At 36.3% G+C, this 18,648-nt stretch overlaps 1 protein-coding gene across 4 annotated transcripts; it reads right to left on the minus strand.

Moving 5' to 3' along the window:
- Positions 1 to 14,425: 14,425 nt before the first annotated feature.
- Positions 14,426 to 15,255, minus strand: s100w (S100 calcium binding protein W). Of its 4 annotated transcripts, none has more exons than XM_028470534.1 (3): positions 15,172 to 15,255; positions 14,870 to 15,059; positions 14,426 to 14,763 (listed from the first exon to the last, which is right to left on the minus strand). In XM_028470534.1, the coding sequence occupies exons 2-3, from the start codon at positions 15,035 to 15,037 to the stop codon at positions 14,578 to 14,580; spliced, it is 354 nt and encodes a 117-aa protein (XP_028326335.1). In that variant the 5' UTR covers positions 15,038 to 15,059; positions 15,172 to 15,255; the 3' UTR covers positions 14,426 to 14,577. The 4 variants fall into 4 exon arrangements, with proteins under 4 accessions (XP_028326335.1, XP_028326337.1, XP_028326338.1 ...); XM_028470536.1 differs by having other exon boundaries at positions 14,870 to 15,026; positions 15,172 to 15,224; XM_028470537.1 differs by having other exon boundaries at positions 14,870 to 15,018; positions 15,172 to 15,216.
- Between the last annotated feature and the right edge of the window lie 3,393 nt (positions 15,256 to 18,648).

The raw sequence follows: 18,648 nt of genomic DNA on the forward strand, positions 1-18,648 counted from the left end.
CAGTACATCACTTATTATATACAGCAGCCACGTGGCAAACCATTATCATTAGACTTCTGTGTGTATGCGGATCCATTTCATGAATAATCTGCACTCGCAAATGTCCAGGGTTATTGTGAAGGTGCATTCACATTCATTAACGCCACATTTGGCATGTTGTGTATTTGATCGTGTGCTCAGGCTGAGCTCTCTGTGTCGTGTCAGTGAAACATGCCTGGCTCAAGCACGGCACTGCTCTGCTCAGATATAACAAATAATCCCAAATTAAGGTGATAAACGTGCTTAGGCATGGCAGGAATTGGACTGCACATGCAGTTATTTAATCAAATAAACTTGAAATGAGATTGCCCAATGTGAGTGTGGGATAAAATGATGCTGAATGCTAATTATTTCTGGGTCATCATCACTGTGGGATGTTGAGCAAGTCCCTTAACCCTAACTGCTCATGTTGAATGTTGCTTTGGTTTAAAACGTCTGCTGCATGAAATTGTGATTGTAATTCTGCATTCAAAGATCCAGTCTAATTTCAAAACCTAGCTAGCATACCTCCTCACCTGTCCTGTGCTATGCTTAAACCTACCGCAGCGGTACATGACTGTAATGCGGTATAATCAAAGACTGTTCTGGAATTTGACTGATGTTTAGACAACATTAGAGTTCCGATGCTCCATTAAGTCATTCCAGCTCAGCCTTTCGCTGGATGCAAAGTTAAAGTGCGACACATCATTGTGCAGAGGTGGATAAATGTATATAGTTATCATTGAATCATCATTGAAACACTTTCTTTCTGTACATTCAGCCTTTGATTATCTTGTCACTGTCACACTGAGGCACAAAAAGAAATGCAAGAAATGCAGCTGACATCCAATAATGTATGATGGTGCTTGCGGCCATGTTAAAAAAAAAAAAATGACTGTCACTGTCTTTCTTTTCATCTTTGTTTGAAAATAAGTTCCAAGGAATCTCATAAAGAGCTACATTATTTACATATGTTCATTGCCAGGATTACAGTTTGCCATGCACACATTTGTGTAATAATAACAATAGATGTCTTTCAATCAAAAGCCGGATGTATTACGTTTGCAAATGAGTGTTGTTCTACAAACATGCTCTATGTTAAGTAGATGTATACACTGCTATTTTTAGACATTTTCTTTGCAGGTGATTCATAGCTTGAAATGAAAATACTACAAAGGCAATACAAATTCATGCTCTAGTGTGTGCTGCCTTACTTCTTTAAAATTGTAATAATGTGACTGAGTTCTACAGACAACGCAAAGAACTCACTCAACCACCATCAATAAGCATTGTTATTTTCAAGCTTAGCAAATTGGAAGAAAAAGGAGGGGAAATAAACAAGTTTGGGGAAAATACTTAAACCTTTTTTCATTTCTTTACACAGATCATTTCTTTTAATGGGCATTTCATTGAAAACATTTATTGCAATACACTACGGATAAAATGGAGTTAGAATGAAGTCAGATAATATAATGTTTGCAGCATTGTTGCTTACACTGCAGAGCCAAATGATCTTTTGCCATAAGCAGTGTAAGAAAACCAGTGGAACCAGTTTGAAGCGTAACGGCCATGACCCACACAGACAAACCTCTAACCATGCCAATTAGAAAGCAGTTTCACCTGAAAGTTGAGTATTAACAGCATCCTGAGGCTTTCAGAAAAAGTTTGACTCTCATTTTGTGCCCAGTAACTCCATAAAAAGTGCACACACAAAGCTTTTTGTTCTTTGCACTGACTTTTTACTCACACCCTTTGTTTGCATGGGAAAAACAAACAACCTGATGAACTAATGGATGAAAAGCTCAATGAGATAAGCCGTCATCTTTCAGCGCTGCGTTTGTGTTTCAAGGCGTAATGCTTTCACCATATTATTCTTTAACTTTTGATCGGTAAATATTCAACACCTCTCACAACCCAGTATACTTGTCTCTGTATCAGTTGGACCGAAATCCTCATTTTTTTACGACAGTAACTTTTTTTCTTGTTGCTTATGCTCATTTTTAAAAAAAAAAAAAAGATTCATCAATAAAAACTACAAATAACTTTGACTTTCACTGCCTAGGATAAAGTGGGTAATGTAGACAAATGAAGGAATTTACTGAATGGATGATTGTCTAAAGGCAAATGTCATCTTCTTCTTGAACAAAATATGATAAAGGCGATGCGGCGAAGGCGATGCGGCAAAGGCGAGGGTCATTTATCGCCGCTTGCGGCTATATTCTTCTATTATTGTTGGTGTGACAACATGACAGTTTTTACACAGTATTACTTATAGGTCGTTAAGAAATTGAAAAGAAGACAGTCAGAGAACCTTGATCAAGACAATGATTTAGTAAACAGTTCTACAGTACATAATGCAATTAGTTTTCAAATTATATAGTTTCTTTATTTTTGCTCAGCATCATGATGGAAACACCAACTCTTAGGAGGAATAGGACTTCTTTGGTAATGTTAATAAGTTTGAACACAAAAAGGAGAATAAGAGGCAAAAGCACAGGAAACGCAGACATTTTCATCAATACAATTGTCGGTTGATGAATTTAATCCGAGGTTTTTACGCCGCTGCGTCATTCACTGGGATGGGGTGGAAAACATTTGCTTTGTTCACCAGTCCATGATTGAGTTGATAAAATCATAAGTCTGAAGAACAAGCCGTTCTTGGGTGTGTCGTAGACCATGTGATGCGGTTGCCTGTGAGGTCTTTTTTACTAATGGGTGAATGACATTCACAAAGGGTTCACAGTCAGCAATGCTAGCATTAATATGTGCATGGTTCATGGTTCAGCCAACAAACACTCCCTAGTGTAATAATCAAAAAGCTGAAAGGTAGGATTTGTTTGGAAGTGATGTTAGTGGAAAACTGCCAATGACAGATTTTCAGTTATGGTTATATTAAACCCCTCTGTCACCGTATGTGCACGCACGCACTGTGTATCTGTGCTTTCCTATTTATGTCAAATCTGGACTACATAAGTCTACGTTATCTCCATGTTTTATGGTTTTTCTGTATTTTTTGTGTTTTGAAGCCAGAGGTGAAAGTAATGGAATGGAGTACTCACGTTACTGTAATTGAGCTTTTATGGCTACTTGTACTGTATATTTCTATATCAGCAGTTTTACTTGTACTTAAGTACGTTTTAAAAGAAGTAAAGTAATTTGTTACATTTCTCCACCAAAAAGTTACTGAGTAAATTATAATTTTTTGTTTTAAAATTATCAACGGACATATGTGAATATTAATAAATGTAGCTATACTTAGAGCCTGATAATTGTATTATTTCTAATTTAATTCATTGGTGTTCTTTTATTTATTTATTTAAATTGTACATTTTGACAAACCTTTTATCTTATACAGATGCCTTTGTGGAAAATAAATTAAGTTCAAGAATTGGTCTGTTCCTTTTTAATTTTATACATGAGATGTTTACTGTATGCAAGGCAAACGTGGCAAGATTTATTACCAACAATAAACGTGGTGGGGGTGAAAGTAACTAGTAACTTTTACTTTGAGTACTATTTAATTGATCTACTTTTTACTTTTACTTGAGTATTTTATGTATGACTTACTTAGTGTGACCTCCCGTTTTTATCACTTTAATCATGTGAAGCACATTGAGTGACTTGTGGATGAAATGCACAATACAAATAAATGAGTCGTGTCTTTGTCCCTGTGACACGTCTCCAGCACGATCCTGTTAAAGTGGCTGGTTCAGAAGAATGAATGAATGCAGACAAAAGGCAAAATGCATTTAAAAACAAAATTGAAATCTTTAGCATTTAGCGAACAACTACAAATACAAATACTATTGAAATTATTTTGTTGGGGAAAAAAACTATTGGCTCACAATAATTTGGTTTGCTGACCAACATCTACAGAGAAAGAGCTCCAACCAAAAAATAAATGACTTTCCAATGAATATTTTGGAATTAATACCGTTTAGTAAAATGTGGTAAGGCAGGAGGTAATCATAATGTTTTCATGTAAATGTCTTGATACGTTGTCAATACGTTGTTATATAACTAGGCAGGACAGAATTTAATTAAATAATTCTTTAACGTAGAACGAACTCATAAAACATTTCTTTTGTCCTTTATCCAGTTGATGTGTGAACACCCCGGGGCGTTGCATTGCCGCATTATTGTGTGTGATTTATAGGCTTATTGAAAGATGCTTCCAAAAAAAAAAAAAAAAAAAAAATCTGTTTGCCAACAGGTAGATTGAAGCAGCAATTCTCAACTGGTGGGTCGGGACCCAAAATCCCAAATATCAGTTCTATCCACTCACCCCTTCCCTCTGTTCATGGCCACCATCATTACATTCAAGGCAGGTGTTGCATCGCCCACAACACAATATGCTGTATGAAGGCCTTCATTTTTGAGTAAGTGTACCATGATATTTTCAGAGAATGGGGCCCAGTGGGTTATATCAATAATGTTGATTCCTTATTTGGTGATGAGCTAATATTAGAGATATACCATCTGTTGGATGACATATCTCTGATGTACAGGGTATAGGCACTTGCTTTTCCGGACCAGCCTCAGAGTTTTGCATTGATCTGGCCAGCAGACTCTCATAGGTCTCTCTTTTTGTGAACCTGTTCAGGACTCTGATTGTATTAATAAACTGCCTATAATTTACAACTCAGTTGTCCTGAAGATTTTTTCTACACCACCTTTTTGTCATCACCACCCACACCACAAAATACAACATTGTCCCACCCTAACTCCCTCTTCCCTGTTCTTTTCCCCCTCACCAAGGTGTAACACTGCCCTTTCTTTTTATAACCTCCCTTTAATAAAGTTTCTTTTACCCTTTTTTTAGGGAGGGCTGCTGATGGTCACAATAATTGTATTTATTTCATTGCAATAATTAAACAGGCATAGCTGACGTAAAAGATTGCACTACATGTAGTGTTGACCTTTGACAGCATGTGCAGACAAGGTGAAAAAAAAATAGATAAATAAAAAATGAGTTCAGATTTTCTGGTGTTTTTCCATTCTTAACACATGCATGCACGTTGACTTGTAAACACAGGTGAGGTTGTGTGGTTATCCGATAATCTGCTTCTATACTAACCCTGTCTCGGTTAAAAAAAACAAAAAAAAAACCCACAGTTGTGTAACCTGTCCTGTTCGTGAGCACACATTATACTAGTCACTGTTTCAAGTAAAGGTCTCTCTGTCTCGTGGCCTCCACTTCCTCTTGTTTGTTGAGTAAAAATGCACTCAGGTAGAGAAGGATCAAAGGGCTTAAAACAAATGGGTTGGACCCCACCACACCTGAGTGCCACACATTCCGTCTGATTGATACTCCTTGAATTGTTGGTTTCAGCTTTCCTTAAGGGCCCATCCCTTTTTTTTCTTTTAATTTAAGCGGTTCTTATTAACAATAATAATGAATAATGCATTGGATTTTTATAGCGCCTTATTTTGGTCACTCAAAGCGCTTTACATGGCATTATTCTTTCACGCTACACTTAGTGGTGGTAAGCTACTATTGTAGCCACAGCTGCCCTGGGGCAGCCTGATGGAAGCGAGGCTGCCATAGTGCGCCATCGGCCTCTCTGACCACCACCAACACTCATTCACACACTACATTCATACTCGCCAATGTGGGTAAAGTGCATTGCCCAAGGACACAATGACAGATACCACTGGAGTGACTGTCCCCCACTGTGGCAACTGGAATTCTAAGTGGTCTCCATTCCAACTACTAACCAGGCCCAGCCCTGCTTAACTTCTGAGATCTAACAAGGCAATGACAGGCTGGTATGGTCACAAAGTGTGCATGTAACAAACTAAACTTTAATATTATCTTTACCTTTACTGACTTATTTGATGTGAAGTCATTGATGCTTTCAACGAAAATTGACTGAGATTTGAAGCATGAGAGCAATGTTGTAACATTTACAAACTGATCATCACCAGAAAAGTAAAATGATCACTGCTGATACTTAAATAGAAGAGAGGCAGAAAATACTTGAGGTATAACAAACTATAATGCATAATATTCTGAAGACTTGGTTCAAAGTGTTGACATACAATGCTTTATTGAATCAGATTGTGTTGGATTTATTCTTTATTGCAGACTGCACATGTACCAGTATGGGTGCGGTCCTTGTGAAACCAGTTGGTCACCTCCATTCTTTCACCTTCTGTACACATTTGTCAAGTTCAGAATTTTGGCAGGAAACTATGGCACTAAAGAGCTGCCAACCTTGGACAAACAGATTAGATATTGTTTACTTGTGAGGAAGCATTACTAACCACATAAACCATGAAACACGGGATGCTCTGCAGCTGTTTAAATGCAGTTATTGTAATAAAGACAGAATTCCACATCAAATCATGTTCAAAGGTTTTATTTTATAATGCTTTTATGGACAACTCACAAAAGTAGATGGAACAAAAACATTGTTCCTGTGAAAGATCGAGCAGATTCAGATTAGAGCTGTTCCTGTCACTCATCTTCCTCTTTTTGGCATTTGCCCTTTCCCTTGCCTTTGCCTCTGCGTCTGCGTCTCCGATTGCCCTTCTCCTTGTCCCCTCCTTTCTTTCTGCACAACTGGCCGGTGATCATGAATTTAATCAACCTGCTATACTCCTTGAGGTTCACACCATCATCTTTTTTGTCGATCTTCGACAATATGGTTTCCAGGCCAGTTTCATCAATCTTTTTCTAAAATGTGTCGAATGAAATAGTTGTTATTTTTCAAGTCAAGAACATGTTTTAATCAGAATATTCATGCATTTGTCTGTCACAAAATGAATGATTTGTCTTTTACCTTGCATTCGCTGTCTGGAAATTCTTCCTTCAATAGGGTTTCAAAATCTTCCTTGGAGATTTTTCCATCCTCTTCATATTCCTCAAACACTTCGAGGATGTAATCAATAGCATCACCAAGGTTTTTGCATACCTCCTCTTATAAAAAGAAAGGAAATGAAAGTTAGAAGAAGTAAAAAAGATAACTCTGTAAAGAAATAAATGTCATTTCTTTACCGTCTGCGGGTTCACAGCTCATTTTGAAGTCGTCACACGTGTGCCTCACGAGCTCAGTTGAATCACGTCTAAAAAGAGTAATGTGGATTTTTCATTAGTAGGTTTGGTGACATACAGTATTTCTAATAATAAAGAGTAAACTTTGAACTTAATCAGATGGTTTTGGAATTTCATCTTGGGAGCCCTATATGAAAGCTTCAAGGTTATGTTTTTGCAATTGCATTCAGATGTTTTAGATTCAAATCCCAGTTTCTGAACCAAATAAGCTGTTTGTAAGAGCGCAACTTCAAGTATAGTTGTCTGATGAAACCAACGAGAACAGGGGTCACCAACCTTTCTGAAACTGTGAGCTACTTCATAGGTACTACTACTGTATAGTCCAAAGGGTTAACAATTAGAAAAGCACTTCCTAAATACTACATTTTCACGGTGTTACTTTAATTAGAGGTTAAGATAATAATGAAGGTGAGCAGTAACTTAAAAAGGTAGGTTTCAACATGAAACACTTTATTTCTTGTAATTTATGCAATTGTTTCATTTTAATTACATTTCATAGAAAATCCACTTGCATTTATAAAAATACATCTTATAAATATCATATTATATTTAACATACCACTGACGATACACCAGATCTGTATCACTTAAAAACATTTGTTACAATATTTAAGTGAAAATAAACATTAAAAGATGGTTATTACTAAAACTTTATCAGCAGTATTTAACTTTACACAGTACTAACTACATCTTTCATATGTATTTGTCTTTGTGAGTTTGAAATGGTGAATCTGATCACACAAACGCACTCCTAAACTTTGGAAACACCCACAAGAGTTATGATGAGTTATGATCTAAACACAATAACCTGACTGGGTAACAATGGCATATCATTAAAGTTCATGCACATGTTAAGGCGGCCCCTAAACTTTTTGCAATAAAATAGATAACAGGAGTGCAACTCCATTTTTAACAGCCTTAAGAAGCTGGGTTTTTTTTTATCCCTTTCCATACGCATCTTGGATTGTCAACAGCTTTGCCCACGGAAGTATTTAAGATTTAAAAAGTCTTCTCTTCTTTCAATTTAGTCAGTCACTTTTTTGCATTTTCTGAATCATCTCTACTCACCTTCAGGAGAGAAGATATCACGACCAATTCAAGTTGAGACAGCTTCCTCTCACTGCTGCGTTTTCACGTTTTGTGTTTCGTGTAAGCAAGAACAGGGTGGTTGCAATCATATAGAATGCTGTTTTACCAATCCAACCAGCTTATTGGCACTAAAATAACCTGGGTGTTGCTTGATGTGTTTAAAATAATTACTTCTTACCAGCCATATGAGTCGGTTCTGTTTTTGTTCGTGTGTATGCAAGCCCTTATTCATCGTGTCACTGCTTGTTGCACATTTTTAAATTCTTTGCGATAACATGCAGCCTATAATTACCAGTAGCAGTGTTTCCACTGCAGGCGGATCCCACACATACTCCTAAAATTGCATTTGTCCTTTTTCAAAATGTTAAAATATATGTTCTAGGCCACACCTTCTCTGAGAAGCATTTGCATAGTTGCATTCCCTTCCACCGTTGATCAAAGGAATTAAATATTGTAATTAGACTCCAGGATTAACACGAAGTGGAATGAATAGATATGGTGTACATTTATTAAGAAAAAAAAAAAAAACCTGGTTTGTGTAAAAAATAATCCATGCCATGTGAACTTTTGTTTTTTAGGATTGCCATGTGGACCTTTATGGCACTCTTCATTTAAGACAAAACTGGTTGATTCATTGTAAAAAAATATTGAATGATAATTGGTGAAATCTTGTACAAAAATACATAATTTATCAATAATCTTTTGGCGTCAGATTGCAGTGTCTCGTAAAACTTTACAGCAGCCATAGGTAACTGGCAGCCTGGGGCCACATTCGGCCCTCGATCTAATTTTATGCGGCCCCCAAAGTAAATGTACAAAATGACCGAAAAATACACAAAACAAGAGCAAGAATACATTAAAAGACACAAAGAATTACAACATTGCAGGAAAATAGAGTAAAGGACAAGAGAAAAACATGGAAAATATTCCAAAAACACTGCAAAAATCAACAAAAAGACAACAGTAATACACAAAATTACTCAAAAAAGTATACAAAATTATTAAAAAAAAGACACCAAAAGACAAGAAAAACATGAAAAATTACTCCAAAAAACATAAAATGACAACATAAATACACAATAAGACTCCAAAAAACATATATTTTACAGGAAATACACATAAAGGCAACAGAAATGCACAAAATGCCTCACAACGAGCAAGACAACAAACATAAACGTGCAAAAATCGCGCAAAATTACTGTAAAAACTATTTGTTAATGAATGCTCACATCGCTCACTATTCTAAATGCTGACATGAATCCCAATGTGAACTCAGGAAGTTTAATCTTTGTTACTTTTTTCTTATTTAGACTTTTTTGGATTTTCTAAAGGAAATGGGAACAATGCTTTTCTTTCTATTCCCAAACAAATAGATACTTGACAAAAACAGGTAAAATGTGTCTCAGCAAGCAGAGAATTCAGATTATGGGTTAAATCCCAGCAACTCATGTTCAAACCAAGAACCATTGGGATTGGAGGCGACACTGTCTGTGAACGTTGTTAAAGCTCTGTTTCCACAAGCCTCAGTTGTTTTTCTTGCTGTGACCTGCTTCACCCTTACCTCTTCTCTTATTTTCATTCTTTTTTAAAAAAGAACTATTTGCTGGTTGCGTGTTAGTGACAAAGTCATCTGGAACAACCGGTCGAATCATGCTTCTCACACCCATTTGTCAGGTGAGGATTAAATTTGCATATTAACGTTGAACTCAGAACAACAACAAAAAAAAAATGCCTGACTCTAGACTACATGCATGTTTGAGCTCAAAACACACAACGTATGATTGATTTTTATAAAAACAATATTACAATAAAAGGAAGTGAGTCACTTTTTGCATTCAGAGCCCACAGTGGACAAACACGCTCATAGCCAGTTGTCATTTCATTGGCTTGCCTCACATCTGATGACTACCAAACCTGCAAAGAAGAACACTCAGACACGCACACACACGCAGACACACGCACACACACACACACACACACACACACACACAGATCCATTTATCCCATTAAGCTGCTGCTACAGTAATTAACTATGGAAAGACCCTGTTTTTTTTGTTTGTTTTTTTTCAATTCGATTATTTTCTTTATGTGAAAATGGGCCTGCACAAACAGAAGGCCACTCTGGAGGCATTACAAAGGACACATGATGCTGCGTTCAGCACTCATCTTTGTGCTCCAGGCAAATAAATCTTCCTCACACAACAAAACCTGCCACACCTGTGTTGACTGCAGCTGCCTGCCCCCATTAAAAACATCTATGTGCTCGTTTGAATTTTCCCACCACAAATTCAACCTATATGCATCAGTTTGTTCTTTTTTTGGCATGCATTTAGTGTCATGTTAACATTTTACGACAGTGTTTTGCACAGTGCATTTATCATTTATCAAACAAAAATGATGTCATTTGGGGGAGCAAATGGAGGTGTAAATCATGAACGCCTCGAAGCAAAAAATGTTTGTAGGTCATGTTTCGTTCCGTCTTGTTCTACTGTGCTCATTGTTTTCACGCTGGAATGAGCAATGCTACTTTAACAAATACCGTATAGTAAAACTGAAAAGGCAGGTCACATGTTGTCATATTAGGATTTAACATAAACTACTACAAAACATCAAAGGACCATTTCAAAGTGAAAAGAAATCAGCTGACTGCAGAAAGTAAAACCTGTAAATTCACACTGTTATGTTTATATTTTCCACACCTGATCTCATGCAGCATATACATATACACGATTTAATTATTTTGACGTGCAACTTTATACATTATATAATCCTTTCAATCATGACCCCACCCACAGGGGATCAGTCAACCATGCTGCATGATCTTATTCAAACATTTTAGGCTGTTGATACTGTACAAGAGCCAAAGGCCTGTGACAATAGATGTATTCCTACACCATCTCCAATGTCCATTCATTACCACTTCTGTGTATAGCACTGGTATCTGTTGCAGATAGAGAAATAGTGTCCAAGTAAAGGCCTACGGGACATAATATTCACTCCTCCTTCTACTCCCCTCAATAATTTTAGTTAACGTAACTTATCATATTGAATACAGTAAGAAAGATCAGATGATCTCTGTAGGCAGTTGGAAAACACCTCACCCAACAAACAAACGTGGGTCATTGAGAGTCAAATTGCACCTGTTCAAAAGCACAGATAATTCATAAAGTGGTATTTTTAGTCATATAAATGTTTGTATTTTTATAAAAGTTGTCAAGCGACAACGTTTCTTCTTATTTAAGACTCATTTGATACTAACAATAAACAATTCTACTTATCCACTCTATCAACTGTAGTAGGATTCCAAATCATTTCCAGATGTGTTTTTTTTTTTTTTGGTTGTTTTTACACATGATAGGAGCACACACATACTCTGAACCTCTGAGCTGGTGATGGAGGGACTCTGATCTGTGCAAGGACTTCCCCTGGTGGGCAGAAGGGAGAACATCATGGTTTACGTCAACTGAGAGGACTGATGAAAGTATAACCTGGGTTGGATCAGATTCGAACCCCATTTATGTTTTCTCTGTCATTTTTAATTTTTCCTGCAGGCCAAATTGGATGCTCAAAAGGGCCGGATTTGGCCCCCGGGCCTTGAGTTTGGCACATGTGGTCTGAGGGGTTTGGCAGGGGTCAAGACACACACAGTAAAAATGTGTTACACTAAATACATTTCTATGATAGACTAGTTTGGGTGAATGCACTGACATAGCTGGTAGGGTTCAGTACCTCCAGTAAGGCTAAGAACCACTGAACTACGCTCACATATGTCCGCCAGCAGGTGGCGCTATAAACAAGCTCAACGTGTTTTGGCCTTGAACTTCCACACCGTATGTTGCACATTCAAAAATATCATATCCACAGATTTCCTGAATAGCACTGAATCAACTGAGCTAGGCCACGCCCATTTACACCAAGAGTTTTGTGGTGCAAAATTGCAAAAACTGCAAAACCTACTTTTTCTAACTCTTCCTTGGGGTTTTGTCCAATCAGCGTGAAACTTGGCACGTAGAGTCTTTAGTTGGACCTAATCTGAAGTTGAGGAAAGAATTTTGTTCGGTCAAAACATGCGCAAATTATTAATGAATAAAGTTTTCTAGCTAGCTATAAAAACGCAAACTGTTGCAGACCTCGGTCAAAATAAATGACTGTGGGGGTATCAGCCATATTTGAATAATGTAGGCCAATAGGGGGCACTGCAAATATGGGACATTTATATCTCTTAAATGTCAAGACCTATTTTTACAAAATTTGGTGGGTATGACCCTGGGTCGCTCCTGAGGCCATATCTCGAAGTTAATCGTGATTGGTCAAAGTGGGCGTGGCTTATTACAACATAAACAACTAACATTTATTTCAGCTCAAGTATTATGTTGAGGGCTGTGAAATTTACAAGGTACATATAGAAGAGCACACAGATCACCCACACCAAAAAGTGAACCACTAGGTGGCGCTATAATGGGTGGAAACACATTTTGGCCTGTAACTTTCACATTTTAAATCACACTTTCATAAACTTTATATCCACGTGTTCACTGCAAATGGCACGTTGGCCTGTGTCCCGACACTCACCCCAAGCCCGTCATTCTTTGTGACGTAATTTTATGGGCTCCGCAAAACCTGGGGGGCCGAGTCGTGTGGGAAGGCTTGGACCCCTTTCATAACTGCTTGCAGTTCTAGTTATTATTATCCCCCGCCACAAAGTGGAAAGGAGGATATAGGTTTGAGCTCCGTCCGTCCGTTTAAGATAGTAAGATAGTTAGTAATTTGATATTCTGATGTGATCATATTTTCTTATGTATACATCTAAGTTCTTAGATTTAGGACATTTAGGAAAAAGTTGTGAGTTATAATGACAACCAATCTGGCGGGGGATGTTGATGAGTCTGTCTTCTAGTTTGTTGTCCTTTAGTGCATCCGTTCAACTGACCTTGTCTGTCTCCCACTAGGTCTGTTACTCCTCTGAGGAATGTTTGTTTATTTCCTCCCTCTGCTGTGTCTCTGTGACATGTTCCTCTACTGCCAAAATGAGAACTATAGTATGTGTGAGGCAGGTGATGTACTGGCTATATCCAGCCATGCATAGCATATTGATAATAATGTTTAGCAGCAGCCAGCGGCATGGAGAAACATACCACATACAACAAAATCAGAAATAGTAACTGAAAACTGATAAACTAGGGCCAGCATTTGAGTGAAACTAGACGATGATATGCCAAATTAGATCCACCCAAGGCCTGACAATATATTTATTTATTTTAGGGTGGTTGGGGATGTCCCCTGCAGTCTCTCTTACTTACTACTTCACCTGCTTTGCACAATTTACAAAAAAATTTAAAAAAAAGAAAAAAAAAAGTAGCCTCACAGAGTGAATGAACTGCCACTGAACATTTTTTAAATCATTATTTCAATTTCTTTTTAGATAAGCAACAATTTCAGTTTAAACTTATTTCCCCCTTAATATGTATTTAGGGAGGAAATACATATTTATACATATATGCACCTTTCCTAACTCTGTCTCTGGGTTTGTCCAGCAATTAAATGACTTTGATTCAGAATGAGTAGGGATGTCCTGATACAACTTTTTCACTTCCGATATGATACCAATATTGTAGGCTTGCAAGCGACCGATACCGATATTGATCCAATACGATATAAGCACAAATCATACATACTTTTATGACTTATTTTGTAAAGTGGAATGTTAGAAAAGTCTTGATCAAGTGATGTTTCTCAAACAAAGAACAATAGTCAGCAACAGGAGGTATGAGAAAAACTGACCCATTTATTATGAACCAATTGGTCACATAAGTTTTAACTTTCAACATAAGATCTGAAGTACTCTACAATTAAATAAAATTAAAAAACAAAAAAATTATAAGACCAGCACCAATGTCAAGGTGCATTACCGCCACCTACTTTTTTGGACTGTGAACCACAGTCACTTATGGATGGAAGTGCTGGAGCGGAAAATTTTATCGGAGCAGTTATATCGCTGATTTTAGATGCAGTCCGATCAAACCCGATATTCATTTTCAGGCTGATATCGGATCAGGACACCTCTAAGAATGAGCATAGTAAACATGTTTCTATGTAATTGAAAAGATAGTGACACATGCAGAGACGAGCCAGTGAGTAATATCCTCTGAGTACTTGATGCATACAGTACATGCACATGCACTGATCTTTAAACTGAACAAAAGCAGAATTCAGGAGTAATCAAGCTTTTATTTTTCACAGGTAAAGAATTGTTGTTCTTCTAAATGTTTACATTTTTCATGCATTTTCAAACACAGGAAAATAACTATGAGCTGCACTTGTTACTATGTAGGTTAATGCATTGTATGCACGTATGATGACGACCTTATCTCTCACCTGTAATATAATGTAAAGTTAAAGAGGACAAAACCTGTTTTAATTTTCTTGTTCTGCCTCTTGTTCTTTGCTCTTGCCTCTCTTGTCCTTGCCTGTTTTCTTGTTGTAGTAGCTTTTGGCCAGGTTTGAGATGCAGCGGCAAAACTCATGGAAGGTCACCTCTCCATCTTGGTTTTTATCCATCATCTTCATGGCCTCCTCGATGTCGTCTGCATTTATAGCACCCTGGAGAAAACAGTTTCACAGTCAACAATCAAAAAGAAATCAGTATTGTTCACAGAATGCAAATGAAGTTGGATATTGTGCAGATTATTATTATTTTTTTGCTCACTTTTAGCTCAGGGCTTTGTATTTCTATATCCAACACCTTCATCAACTCTTCTTTGTTCAACCGATGTTTCTTCCCTCCATCATCAGCGTACTCCAGGAAAATGTCCACAACGTTTGTGATGACCTGGTCCAAGCGTGCCATGGTAGTAACTGGACAACTGTACTGCATTATTTAAGAATAATGAGGAAAACTGAAGAGCAGAATTCTACATCAAGTATTACTAGTCTTGGATTTCAGGTGCATACATACAGTATATACTGTATATATATATATATATATATGTATACATATATAGTTCTCACCTCAGGGTCCACGTTTAGGAGAGATGCTGCTCGCGTGTCACCTGCTCAGTCCAAGTGACTCCCAGACTGACCAAGGAGCCACCTCTTAAAGAGTGGACACACACACACACACACACACACACACACACACACACACACACACACACACACACAAAAGAAAATACATTCTATGCAAATCAAGTCCGTATCCGGCTCTTGAAATAAGGTACAAAAAATAAAACATAAATGCCTGAAATAGAGTGGGATGAAGTAAAACTTATTTGAACCCACCCGAGTGGGAAAAAAGGCGTGAATTTCTTAATAGTTTGTAAATAATACAACTTTCTGTCTACGTGTGTATAATCACACATATTCACATTGAGACAATCACATACCAACAGTTGAAAAAAAAAATACCACAAGGGTAAGACATCATACAACATAAATACAGTTGAATAAGAATACACATAAATAGTTAGACTTCACTCTCTCTGTATTGTGATTTTGTGAAATGACAGCTGAGCTGTTCATATCACTTGTGTACAATCTACCTGAAATCTCTTTCTGTATTTCAGTGTTTTCAGTTTCAAATATGTATTTAAAATCATAAAGAAGTCGTATAGTGATTTACTTGACTATCAAATCTACTGTTTCAGCATTTACTTCAAATCACCCTGTTACTGATCTTTTATTTAGATGTACCCAGCTTTGTGTACCAAGCATTGTTGCCAGATTCATCTAATATCTGTCAAAATCTGTGAAAATATACTCCAAACAGCCAGTTTGTAATGTTATGATCTAGATTTCCCTGTAGTTTATCAGCCTTGACTCATGATTCTACATAAAAACCACTAAATGTGGCAAGGATTGGTAAACAGCTTTGTTTTTGGGTACAAAATAAACAATTATATAATCTGACTGATTGAACAACAAATATTATGAATGAAAAAGAGCTTGAAATATTACAAATACTACTTATGTGGCTTTTTTTAAGCATTAATTAGTCACTTGTTGCTGCTCTTTTGCTTAAACCAGCACATAAAGGTCAGTGTTAAAGGGTTTCTTCTGATTTCTCTGAATGCAAACTGGGTTTGGCTCCAACTTACAGTTCAAATCTGGGCTTTTCTTGTTTCAGAGTGATGTGATGTAGACTTTATAATCTATTCTACATCCTTCTCTGTACTGTAACGCTGCAGTTTCTTCCTGGCTCTCGCCCCCTGCACAGTCCCATCTAAAGGTCAGTTCACTCTCCTCACTAAGCCACTATTACTTTCACTTATTAAACGCTATCACGTTTCCTAAGCAGGGGAGCAAAGGAAGAAAGAAAAAGTATCATGTTGTGTTATTTACAAAAAAAGTTTCTCTCTTCACATTCCACTGGCCAGGATATGCATTACACTTCCTCTGCTGGAGAGGCCTTCTTTGCTTTCAAATGTGTCTGATCCATTAACAGGGGGAACACAGCTTTGTAATGCACATCAACTGCACTTATTTCACTCCTTAAAGTGGTTTCTATTCAAAGCCATTTTAAGCGTAAGAATAGAAGGACATTAAGCTCCTGCCGTAGTATCTAATTATTACTTATAATGATGGAAAAGTGTTATTAACGCAATACGTAATGTTTTTATTGTTCTTCATACTTTCTTCTCATTGCAAGTGCTGATTATTGAATGCTATTATATTTTATTTTTTTTTATTTCATCATAAGCCAAAAACACTCTATGGGACTTAGAGAATAATTTGTACAATATTTTTTAGATGCCATATTCATCCAATAATAATGATAATAATATTACACTGCACTCTAGATATCCAGACAGTTATTTTCAAACAAAAATATAAAACTGTTCAAAGAGACTTAGTCAGCTGTATTTCATTTGTAATGTTGCAATAGATTAGATCAGCATTTTGAACACATCCCTGTCAGTCAGTAGCAGAATAAATCTGCAACGTCATACTTTATCAAATGCTTTGTGAGCTGCAGGGTTTTTTTCCCAAGACAAACACGCCCCCTGATGGCAAGATATAAGTACTTTTCTTTTTCTTTTTTCAATTTGATTTTGTGAAAACAAAATCTGGCTTTACAATGAAAGATTTTCCAAGAGAAAAAAACATTTTTTCCAGACTGAAGAGTTACAGAATATGTACAACCAGTACGTACAATAAAAATCTAAAATAAAGTAAAATAAAATAAGATTAAATAACTTAAAAGAAAGTCAGAGGTCTAATCAGAAAGGCAATATATAAGTACTTTAACTTTAGCTCCTAAGCTTTTTCAATTTTAAAATAACTTGGATCTTTTCAAAACTAATTTTGTACGTAAACAATTATTTACAAGTATCTATGGTAATTGAAAGAATTTCAAAACTTTCAAGATTGTTCATTCCAATGTTCACATACATCTTGCCACACTGCACAATAAAGTGTCAACACATGGACTTAAATGTAGCAACAACAAAAAAATTCCATTTCTTATTCTATCTTTATTGGGAAGTGGAGCTTGAACATGATCACACATATTTTTATTTACTATTTTATGTATTTTGATAAATACAATTTGCAACTTAGGGATAATTCTTAACATGAAAATGAAGAAAACCTTCAGTCACAGGCTTTATTGTCATTTTGATTCAAAATCTTGCAATTTTGAGTAATCATGCAGAGATTCCTCTACTGAGAATAATAATATGAAAAAGGATACGTTTGAAAGCTGTCAGATGGTTTGTTTTAATTTTCTACAGTAAGGGTTGAGTACCAACACTTCAACACAATTGAGTAAAATTGATAAAACCTGCAAAAGTTATTCAGTTTGAGACTCAGGAAATTCATCTTTTCCACAGATTTATTTTTACTTGCTGACAATATCTTATGGTAAAAATGTCAAAAGTCATTGTTTTGTCATAGATTAATATTTCTTTCTTTTTCCTTTATTTTTTGGTGTATACAGTATATGTAGATTTTGGAACTGACCGTGTACTTGTTATCATTATTTTTCCTTTGTTGTTGTTCCTTCTTTACACTCTGTCTTTATGTTTTCACATATCCAAATGGGAGAGGAAAAATGGTGAAAGTCCATGAAAATGTCCCAGCATTACTAAACGGAACTTACACAATGACCGGAAACCGCAGGACTGAAGCACAAGAGTTCCTGCAGGAATTAGAAGTAAAACGACTGTTTCAGTGCATAAATCTGTCAATTTAGTGTTAGTCAGGATTAGAAAACTGGCAACTATGTAACTACAAGTTATAAAACATTAATAATAAATATCAGTAGTTAATAAGCTTTATTATTTCTTATTATTAGTTATATTATAAGCATTATTAAGACCTTAATATTGTGAATAATATTAATAGGACTTTTATTACTAGTAATAAACATTAATAGGGCCTTAATACTGGTAATATAAAACAAAGCTTTAACAATGTTGATAAGAATTATTAAGGCCTTGTTAATGTTGATGACTATTAATAAAGCCTGATTACAAGTAATACTAGTAA

Source organism: Gouania willdenowi, chromosome 16, assembly GCF_900634775.1.
Source record: "Gouania willdenowi chromosome 16, fGouWil2.1, whole genome shotgun sequence".
In the NCBI taxonomy this organism is placed as follows: Eukaryota; Metazoa; Chordata; class Actinopteri; order Blenniiformes; family Gobiesocidae; genus Gouania; species Gouania willdenowi.